This window comes from Andrographis paniculata, unplaced genomic scaffold, assembly GCF_009805555.1.
Source record: "Andrographis paniculata isolate CXL003 unplaced genomic scaffold, ASM980555v1 Contig55END, whole genome shotgun sequence".
Classification (NCBI taxonomy): Eukaryota; Viridiplantae; Streptophyta; class Magnoliopsida; order Lamiales; family Acanthaceae; genus Andrographis; species Andrographis paniculata.
This window is the reverse complement of record NW_026137590.1, coordinates 3512857-3524212: the sequence shown is the minus strand read 5'-3', so window position 1 is coordinate 3524212 and position 11356 is coordinate 3512857. Positions and strand designations below refer to the sequence as shown.

General features: G+C 34.2%; 1 protein-coding gene across 1 annotated transcript; it reads left to right on the top strand.

Annotated features, from left to right (window-relative positions):
- Positions 1 to 419: 419 nt before the first annotated feature.
- On the top strand, positions 420 to 10412 carry LOC127256085 (E4 SUMO-protein ligase PIAL2-like). Its single transcript, XM_051281916.1, has 18 exons — positions 420 to 710; positions 2166 to 2255; positions 2338 to 2341; positions 4180 to 4252; positions 4671 to 4736; positions 4956 to 5021; positions 5141 to 5223; positions 5828 to 5879; positions 5966 to 6037; positions 6530 to 6597; positions 6684 to 6732; positions 6810 to 6894; positions 6984 to 7085; positions 7254 to 7305; positions 7636 to 7687; positions 7816 to 7932; positions 8176 to 8886; positions 9079 to 10412. Exons 1-18 carry the CDS (start codon positions 518 to 520, stop codon positions 9790 to 9792), a joined length of 2649 nt encoding a protein of 882 aa, XP_051137873.1. The 5' UTR covers positions 420 to 517; the 3' UTR covers positions 9793 to 10412.
- Positions 10413 to 11356: the final 944 nt, after the last annotated feature.

The following is an 11356-nucleotide window of genomic DNA, read 5'->3' as shown; positions in this document are numbered from 1 at the left end:
ATTAATTTTATTTATATTTATTAAATATATTTAAAATAAATTAATTTAAAGGGATCGTGACTTAAAAGAAAAAAAAAGAAAGAGTTCATCTATTGTCAGGACTGAGTGAATATTACAACTACAATTATTTAAATTAAATTTTAAATAAAAAATTGAATTTCAAATCAAAACAAACTAATCCAATAAATGTGTTTATTTGTCTTTGAATTGAAATTTTTTATTTTATTTTCGTATTAATCATATTTATTTTATAAAAAAATTGTATAAACTTATTTTTTTAGAAAAATAGAGTTAAAATAGTAAATTAGTAATACAAGTCAGTAAACTTTTGCAAAAAAAATAAAATAAAATAATACTAATAATTTGGGAATTTATAGTGGCTCTGCTTCGTTGCAACTACCCTCTATTCATTAGATACTGTTAATCATCTAATCAGAGCTTCAAGAATCTCCGACGCCGGCCGAGATCGAGAGAACAGCGTATGGTAGAATAATTCCTTTAACTGACTGCCGGAAGAATGGCCGGGATGACGGCGAGACAGCATCCGGTTTCCGGGCTACCATTGAATGGCGGAGGAGTGACCTCAGCCAATACCCCTGCCCCAAGCCTCTCCGACTTGTACACACACTGTGTTTCCGCAGAGATTGGTGGATTACCTGACCTTCTCTATGGCCTACGCTACGGAGGTGTTCGTCAATCTCCCTTTCCAGGTACCCTGACTACGCTTTTGTTCAAATTGGTTTGATCGTCTACGGTGTAGGGTATGCATTATAACGTATTCCAATTGATAGTTCTGAATGCTCTATTTGCTTTTGATCTTCAAAATCCGTCGCTCATTCTAGGATTCTCCTTACATTATATGATTGTTTTAGCAATGATTGTATGAAATTCCGTATGTTTTGGTATTGCGATTTTGTGTATCATCAGGTATTTCTGGGAGAACACTTAATTGTTTGCAAATTGAATTAGTAGCATTCATGTTTGTGGATGTGAAGTATTTGTGTATCCTTTTGGCCTTATGTATCATTTAGGAAATAGTATTCTTTCATCTAGCCTGTGTCTCATTGGAGCTGTTTTATCCAATACTCGTAGCTCTCGAATGGAATTATCAATTGCAGACTACATGTGTTTTACAGGATTTTTTCTTTTAAATAAAGAAAAACTATAATTATAATTATTCGATTGCATTTACTTCTTTTTACGTATATTTCATTATGGAAGATTTAGTAGAATGTGGACCTTTGGAATGTAGAGTGGATAGATTGAACATATAATCCGGAGTTTGTGCCGCTCTATTTCGTAAGTTAATTGATGCTCTCGGCGCATACGTAACCATTAAGCAAAAATAATGTTCGTGTTCGTTGGTAAGACGGTTGTTCTAATATCAAAATTTTGTCAAATAATGCCATTTTTCTGCTTTGGCTTCGTTACTAACCAACCAAAATTTCGTATGATACTAATTTTTCTGGCCAGTACCCCAAGAGGTCTTGTTGCAATTTTTTTTTTTTTTTTGTTCTGAGCAAGATATATGCAATCGTGTCGCCTAATGTATTTTCGTTTAATTTTATTATTAATCCTTGGGGAGAATGAGCAGTATCTTTCGCCATTATTTTTTTTAAGACTATTAATTTTTATTTATTTATTTTGTTTGGTTGATGTTGCATGACAGAGTAGTAGTATTCTCTGTCTTGGGAAAGTAATTTACTTTATCAACTCCATCATTACATTATGGAGCCATAATATAAGACTTTGTGGATCAAAAGTTCTCATGTTTAGCCTCTATTGCATCATGTGACTTAATTACATCATTCTTCCATTTAGTTTCTGTCGATACTATTATGTCCAAGGTATTTCTGCCACGGATTATTCATATGCTTTTGAATGACACAATTAATGGGTTTTTTTGGGTACCACCGACTCATAGTTTTTTCGTGGAAGCCTTAGATTGGTCCTTTTCATCAGTAGGTGAATTCGTTTGTCCTTAATGGAATTGCCAGAGAGCATACCTCGAAAACATCGAAGCTCTTGTATTTATGGCCACAAAATTGTGTGTGAAAGAAAAGGGTGTTCTATTTTCTGCGATTTTCTGAGGAAGTTCATTATACAAAAGAGGGAGTTTCATTTCCTGTGTGTTTCTAAGGGAATCCATTTTTGAAAATGAATAGTTTTCCAGTCTCCATTACCGATGCTTCCTCATCCAAGAGTTCAAGGAAACGATATAAAGCGGATTATTACTTTTGCATATCCCTTGCCAGGTTTTTCTTTGCGATTTTTTTCCTCTTTAGTGTATGATTGATTTATTGATTGTACATTATGGTTGGGTTTATTAAAATTTAGATCTGTAATCTAATTTATCAGGTTAGAGTAGAATCAGATCTGAATCAAATTTATCAGTTTAGAGTAGGATTGGTGCATAAAAATCCACTTTAGGGTTGAACTGTTTACCTCAATGAGAATGTGTTTAGTGTTTTTCCTATTGTAGCCTTCGTTTTTGGTAGAATTTGGCCTGAATTGAAATTGTTAAAATTTCTGTAGGTTAAAAAGGTGGAAAGTGCTTCAAGTGATTCTTATTTTTGTTTGTCTTTAAAATGTTATTTGTTTTTCTTGTTTAAAATTTGATCATGTTCTAGAGTTTGTGCTTTGATGGTTTTTGCATTTTGAAACTATCTTCTTTGCCAAGTGTGTTTGTTCTTTTTCGTTCTACAAAGACGACATAATTTGTTCTTGTTGTAAAGGTTTTTGGGAATTCTTCTAGAACATATGGTAAGATTGGAATTTGATTTGGAATGGTAATATGTTTCTAAAACTGAGAGAGCTGATATGTTGATAAAACTGTCACTCGTTGCTTGTTCTTCCATCTAGTTTGTCCTAATCCAAATGATTCATTTCAAGTATGAAGCCGCGATATCGATGACATTGCTAATTACAGTTCAGTTCACCCTATCTTTTTTAAATGTATTGGTTAGAAGAGAAAGATGTATGAAGATGCAACTTCCTAGAAGTTTGTTTTTAGCGGTCTTCTATTGTGTGTCTGTTTGTTTATTTCTGTATTATTTGCATTCATGTAATTGTTAGAAGATTTTTTCATGCCGGGTGTAAAGATATATTTTTCATGGAAAAATTGCCAGAATGATAGAAGTTGTAACATTTTTTATCTTTATTATCACACATCTTAGAATTTACAGTATTTATTGTTATATTATTTGTTAAGAAGGGATTTGGGACTCCAACTTAAAACCACCCTTATAAATTAAGGGAGTCCCAACATTTTTTCTAATATGGATGTATTCAACATTTTTCTTTTGAGATGATATTTCAAAATTCTAATCAAGATATTTAATACGGACACCATGACTCTCTGTTAAGAAAGCTTTGAGATTCCAACTTAAAAACAATTGGTATTAAGTGGAGTTGTTCTTCTCCCTTACAAATCAAGAGAACCCCAATATTTTTTCTAATATGGGATATATTTAACATTATTATTACTATTATTGTTAAATGATGTCAAATGACGGTGTTGTTTTTATGCATCATTTATTTATTTATACATTACGGGTGTCAACCAATACACCCCTTTGTGTGCAAGGTAGATATGTCACTTACGAATCTTGCACGTGGACAACGACAAATGAACGGTGGTGGAACTCGAACAGGGATTTCCTAGCTCTGATACTATTCTAATTAGCCGTCTACCTAAAAGTTTAAACCTAAAGGGATATACATTATTTATTTATTTATTTATTTATATATTACGGGAGTCAACCAACAATTATTATTATTATTATTATTGAATGATGCATTCTGTTTATTCTTAGGATTGTAGATATCTAGACCCAACCCGTGTTTGTTTTCACAAAACTTTATTGTGAATATGAATGGCCAAACACATCTTTATATTTTTTGATGTGTTGATGGATGCCTTACTTTTAAAAGTTTAAATTGATAGTGCTGTTTAGTATTTATGAATTTGTCCCATCATGTTGATAAGAGAGTATCCATATCAATGTTTTGCTTTTCAATGGACAGACATGATCCTTATGACTTTCTTTTTATTTTTTATTTTTTATTTTTTTACTAAGTCATTATCAATAAATTGCTATCAATGCCACTTCGAATCATGCTCTGAATTTGAATGGGAATTATTTTGTCTCATTGTCTGTTTGGTCCCCTACAATGCAGAGCCCTCGATTATGCAATTGTAAACAATGAAATTCCTGTCAGACATCAAGAATTCCCTGCACTGATAAAGCTGGTGATGTTTCCTATTCTTATTGTTTGATGCTTCGCATATACATCTTAGTGGGAAGAATATCTCAAATATGTGTTACTAATTGCCATGCAAAAAAGAAATTCATGTACTTCCCCATGCATTTTCAATTTGTGTCTGTAGCTAAAGCTGCCGAAGCATGAAATGAATTTGTTCTCTTGGCAAGGTGGCTAAACCTATTCAAGCCAATTTTAAATTCTGCAGTGAATATGTAATTATATCTGCAATATTGGTGCTTTGTTGTATGAGATGGTATGGTGTATTGTTACTCAGTGATCTGATGTCTACATTTCCATTTATTTCTGATATATCATTAGGTTATATTCTACTCTTTGTTGCCTTTGATATACTACGTGATGATCAAACTCCTTTGTGATTCTATTTCAATGATTGATATATTCAGGTGTGTCGAAATCGACATGATAGTGTGCTACAAGGAGCAATTTTGTTCCTGATGATATCTGTTAAGGTAAAAAAAATTTCATTTGTATAGTTATGTCTAGGACCTTGAAAATATAACATCCGTCAAGATTTTCTTTTCTTACACTTCAATTGGTACTTATACTTCCATACATGGTTATATATGCTAGCAGGCTTTATGATTAATGGGACATTTTCTTTGCACACAACCACACTACCAATCACCCTTGTTTGTTTCCTTTTTCTAAAGCTTGAAATTGTTTTCTAGACTGCTTGTGAACGTGAGTGGTTTTCCGAAAGAGATTGTAAAGAGCTCAATAATCTGGCTGAGGAGGTCGGTTAGCATTTATCTTTATTCATTCTTTTTACATGCATGTATTAATTATTATTATTATTATTATTATGATGATTATTATTATTATTTTCTGATTGGCTGTTGTCTCTCCCATGTAGATTATAAGTACCTTTGGCAGTGTGCCAGCTTGTAACATTCTTCAACGCTCCTCGCAAATGGTTATCTCGACGATTATGTCTCGGTATCTCTTTTGTGGAATTGGTCCACCATTAAGAATCATAAATTGTTTCTTGTTATAATAATATGGGCACATTAGTATGTCTAATTCATTGTAATGGTATGTTTAAGTTTATAAGATGTTTTGTAGTGTCTAGTATAATCGTATGATTTCTTTTCAAGAGCTTCTGAGTGAAATGCATAGGCTTCAGTACAGTTGATCAGTTGGTTAATTGATGTAGTCTTGTACCGCATGGTGGAGAGAAAAACAAGAGTACTGCTACTATTTTGTTAAATTTGCCACGCAAAAACCATAGGCTTCAGTACAGTTGATCAGTTGGTTAATTGATGAAGTCTTGTACCGATTAGTGGGGAGAAAAAACAAGAGTACTGTTACTATTTTGTTCAATTTGCCACTCAAAAACAGTATACACATTTCAATGAGGCCTTTTAACATTATGGATTAAATTACTACTTGGTGAGTCAAATATTTATGGATAAATGAATTAGCTCTGTGTGAAGCAATTTGGTGTTTTCCTCTTTACTGTTTTACCAATAAGCATCTTTCTATTCCATTTCAACTTCTTACCTACCAATTAACATAAGCTATCTGATCATATTTGTCGCAGATTTTATCCCTATTTGAGGATGGGTCAAGTTCTTGCTGTACTTGAAATCAAGGTGGTTATTTCCTTTCGTTGCTCCTATTTGTGTTAAAAACAGATGCGTTTTGCTGATCATAGTATTTTCATTTTGTTTAACGACAGCTTGGGTTCAATGCTTATGCAATTGATTTCCAGATTTCAAAGAATTTGATACTTTCTCCAGAAGAGAAAATTGTAAGTTGAAAAAATCAGCATTGTAGTTTTCATTTTGATGTATCATACAGAATGCATGTTAGTTAGGTAACAAATCATCCTTCAGTTATATGGTTTTACAAGAAGCTGTATTTATACAATACCATGGCCTTTTAATGTGGGTTCTCTTCTCTGAAGTATTTGTAGGTTTATTTATATAAAATATGAGCTGTGATTATTTGTACAGGTGTTTTTGAACCATCATTATTTTGAAAATAGTTCGTATTTGATTTGCTGCCAATCTGGAAGGATGCCGTTACTGTTATTATTATGTAAATTATTGAACTTGCTACCAGCAATGAAAGATGGATGATTGCAGTTTGGTAGTTCCATGTTTTTAGATTTTCTGAAAACTTGCATAGGCGCCATTCGTTGGTTATTAGCGGCAACCCTTTTAAGTTTATAGGGTCAATAATAGTACATACAGACAGTTAGTATGAAGTGCTTTACATCTTACTATTCCTCTTCCTGCAGAGGCTGTTTGTTGCACAAACAGATAATATGGAGACATCTGTTTGTATTAAAAGTCCTGCCCAAGCAAAGTAAGCTGATCTCCTTCATTACTATCTTGACATAAATCAACACCTCAACACGTTATTTATTTATTATTTTTAATTTTTAACTGCAGCTTCCTCATAAATGGAAACGGAGTTGTGAAGAGGGATAACGTTTTCATGGTTTGTTGAGACATATGTTACTTTGATTTAATTCTTCTTATCAAAGTATTCACTTACACAAATTTTGCCTCCACTAGGACACAAGGCCACAGATTCCAACAATCATAAACCATTTTCTCAAATATGGAGCAAACACTCTCCAGGCTGTGGGTGAATTTTATGGTAATGATTTAGATGCCCTACTTCTGATTTTCTGTGTATGATGCTGAATATTTGAAAGTTGCTCACTCTCAATGTTGCTCATTCTCTAGGGAATTATATTGTTGCTGTTGCTTTCATGAGCGAGATGCCAAACCCCTTTAATAGCACCCTGAAAGATTATGAGCATAAAGCTTCTGCAACCGTGGATTTAGGTGACCCTTTGGAAGCATTGTTGTTATAAGTTCGAAAATGTCTTTATATTTCTGTGAACATCATACGGGTTGTGTGAATTTTCTTCCTCCTAAATAATATCTCTCATTTAACTGCTGGATTTAATCATTTTTGGCTGACTTCTTTGTGTTCCTTTTAAATTGCTATAGATTCCGAAATAATTGAGGGGCCATCAAGGATATCACTAAAGTGCCCTATTAGGTAACTACTCACCTCTGTATTCCTGTTGTACTTTTGGGATATTTGCCTGTTTATGATTTGACCTATAATGCAGTGAAAACCTTTTTAACTTACATAGATATATTTTGTATCTTGCCGCCGAATTATACTTTAATGAGAGATGAACAATTTTTGTTAGAAACATTAGATATTATGTAGAGTCTGGGTTTGCTTAGTTAATATTTAACTTATATTTATCACTTTTAAATTTGAATTTCCCCATCATTGCACCTCTACTCTTAATAGTAGTGGACCATATGCAACCTTCTGCTTCTTCATAATGTTTGTTTCTATTGTTTTGTATGTTGATAGCTATCAGCGTATTGTGACTCCTGTCAAAGGGCATTCATGCAATCATCATCAGGTAAGATCATAATCTAATCAGAAAAAATCTCTGCTACCCATCCATATGCCACAGTTGAAGTTAAAAAGCTATCTTCAGATTTTGGACTTCCTTTTAGTGTATTGATGAAATTTTTTGTTGTATTTCAGTGTTTTGATTTTAACAACTATTTGATAATGAATTCGAGAAGACCATCCTGGCGCTGCCCAACTTGTAATCACAATGTATGCTTCATTGATCTTCGTCTGGACCGAAAAATGGTTAAGGTGAGTAGTTCATTTGCAATTCTAGTGAATTTAATAGAGTATCTTTCATTTAGTTTAAATGAGATTATTTAACCAGTTCTGCACTGAAATTCCTTGATAATTTAACCAAATTATTGCTGCTAATATATTACCTTGCTGATGTTTTATACTGGCCAAAGATAAATAATCTGTCAAATCGGAGGTTTCATTATAATACTCTTTCTGGATGAGTGTTTGTATTCAATTATGTTAAATTTTTCTCAGGTCTTGGAAGAGGTTGGGCCCAATGTGTCTGAGATAATTATATCCTCAGATGGCTCATGGAATGCTGTGATGGAAAATGATGATACCAATATGGGAGATGCTGTTTCTGCCGAATCTGTTGATATGCTGGATCTAACCCAGGTTGATGATGAAGCAACTGATGCTACAAAAAATGGGGGAACAGAAGGCACAAACAATGTCGTTGATCAGTTTCAATTCACAAGCCAGAATGCAACAGACAGCTCTCATATAACCAACATAAGTGGTGCTAATCAGAATGGGTCTCAAGTTCTGAATGGCTTTTCATCTGGAATTTCTATCCCCGCACCTGTTCAACCTCATCTGTTGCCCACCATCCCGGCCCCAAATCCTGCACTCCAACACAGTTGCCCCAGAAGTATTACTCCAAATACTTTCTCTGCAGCTTTGCAAGCCTCTCCTGTTCCAAACTTCTCCTCTGAACATCCTGTTCAAAACCTATCCCCTGCTGTCCTACAACGCTTTACAAGCAACGGGAATGGTTTTATTGAAAATAGTGTTTTAGCACCTGCCATGGCCATGGCCGCACCACTTGGTGCCCCATCCCCAACTCCTGTGCTCCAACAAAATTCTGGAAATGGTCTGAGCTCTTTAAGCAAAGATAGCTTGTTTCCAATGTCGGTCTCTCCCAGTAAAACAAGCATCCCTTCAGGAGATCACTACGCTGCCCTGGTACACTTTTAATTCCCATCAATTTCGTAGTGTATTTATATAGTGAATTTTTTTTCTCTAATGTTTTTTTTTTTTGTCGGCCACAGCAGTTCCACAGCACGCTCTTAATTTTCTGCATACACTTATCAATGATCCTTCTCATTTTACCCCTCATTGGATTCTTATTTTATATCCTGTATTTTTTTTTTTCAGAAATATCTAGTCCCTGGTGGTCAACCGCATCAGGAAAATTTGTTTGCACTAAATCAACATCAACAACAGAATGCTGGTGGCTTTAAGAGCTCAAATCTGATGCAAAATGCACAGTGGATTTCAAATGAACAGAGCTACTTTAACAGAAATGGGATTGGGATGCCAAACCTCGGGATCCCTCAACACTGGAGTCAACAATCTCCGAGCCAAATCCAATCATCTGTGCAGCCTTTTCACAACTCCCTGCTCCCACAGAGCCATGTGGAAAGCAGAAGCATTCCTGAAACAGGTGCATCGATCGTTGAAAAAGCTCATTTTGTTGCGGGCTTCAACAGAAATGTCCTAATGCAGGTGGATGCTGATAATATGATGGGCTTGCCTTCATATTCCGCAATTCCTGACGGTTCTAATATGCTGCAATTGATGGGAAACGAAATGGGCAACATTGGAGGCATAGGAACTGAAACATATGATCCTGATTGGCATCCTGCTCCTCCGACTGGGCTAGTTTATGCTGATGATGCCTTGAACCAGTTCACTATCTCGCCCCATAATCAAGAAGTTGAAGACATAAATGCGACGACTTCTTTCCCAACTGACATGGCCTACTATGATATGTGGGGTGGTGTTGGTGCGGGCTCTGCTCTTGCACCAAATGGCTATCCATTTGCAGCAGGACCAGCTTTGGGGTGGGATGGGATGCCCATGCCCTGACTGCACTTGCTACCCTTTCTGGTATGTGCTATGAATCTTGAGCTAAACTTATAGTATTATTATTACAGCAAAACTTGAATTTGAGGATTGCTTATAACTATGGAGGTTTGCAGATCTATTATTACTATCAAGTATTATTAGTAAAGAAAAGCTAGTATGGAGGATTGATTATAACTATGGAGTTTTGCAGTTGTGGATCTGTGGAATCTTGATTCTATGCTACTTAGTATGTCATTTTGGATGTTATTGTGTTTGGTTTGTGTTTTCGTGTTTGAATAGCGATTTAATGTGATAGTTGTGAAAGAAAATAGTGTATGTCTATAAAGAAACGAGGAGATCCAAAGAGAACATGGAGACAGACAAGTATACTCAATTATCATTTTTGTAATTCATTTATTTCACTGGCAAAATATATTTTATATGTTTGCAAAGTTCGTTGTTTTTGTCCTTTGGCCATGCGTGGGACAGCCGTGGTGTGAACACCACGGCGACTAAAGAATACAAACGTATAAATATATTTTGCCAGCGAGATAAATAAAATAGAAAAGTGATATTTGGATATACATGAAGGATATTATTTGCAATTTTTCGTAGGCTTGAAGAACACAAAACTCTTAATTAATTCGTAGATCCGAATACGATTGCTTTAAAGAATAAAGTTAGATTATTATCTTATTATTTCAAATTTTCAGCACGATAGATCTTGAGCTTAGGGTTTAATTTATCACAACAGATCTCCTTTGTGTCCATGTATGTACAGTTTTGCGCTTGGTTGTGTTAATTTAATCCAAATCAGGTATGATTGTGAAATCATCATATCCCATTCTTTAGATTATATTTTCGATCTAAACGGATTAATTCTGCTCATGCTAGATAATCTATATTAGTTTCATGTTTTGACAATTTTTATTTTTGAATCAATGGATACGTCCTGATTTTGGTATCATTGTTAGATTTATTCATTTGTTTAATCAAAATTGTTAAGGTCCAGATTGACATGGATTATTTTCAGTTGGATTAATTCATATCTATTACAATTACATAAACTAATGCTCGTCTATTTATTTGATAACGTGGAAACTCTCGGCCGTTATTCAAAAGTGGGCACTGGGTAAACTCCCGGCCGAATCTAATATCTTGCAAACTAGGGCCCGACAGGCAATTAAATATCTGTAGACATTTGTGTGCAAGCATGTATGTGTTCGTATTAGAATCATTTGGTCCAATGATCATGTGATTAATATATAATTAAGGTTGCAATAATTATATTCACGCTGACTATATTCATGAAGTTGCAATTATAGATTCATCCTGACCCGCGTTATGGTCCAATTAAATTTGTCATACAACATGTAACTTTTAGACTGTGTTTATTCAAATTCAATTATAATTCAGCAGTGGAATCATAATTATTTTGTCAGAGAGGTTGGGGATTAATTTTTTTTCTTTTAAAAAAAGAATTATAGTATAAAAAATTTAATACCAAACAAAGTACTGCTTACAAAATAAATTACCTTTAACCAAATATGCATAAAGAATATGATCTATGAAGACAGACAAAAAA

Excerpts from the sequence above, each read along its gene's own strand:
- LOC127256085 (XM_051281916.1), top strand. The coding sequence starts at position 518 with ATGGCCGGGATGACGGCGAGACAGCATCCGGTTTCCGGGCTACCATTG. Across the intron at positions 4,737-4,955 it reads TCCTGATGATATCTGTTAAG|ACTGCTTGTGAACGTGAGTG; the intron begins GTAAAAAAAATT and ends ATTGTTTTCTAG. Across the intron at positions 5,224-5,827 it reads ATCTCGACGATTATGTCTCG|ATTTTATCCCTATTTGAGGA; the intron begins GTATCTCTTTTG and ends TATTTGTCGCAG.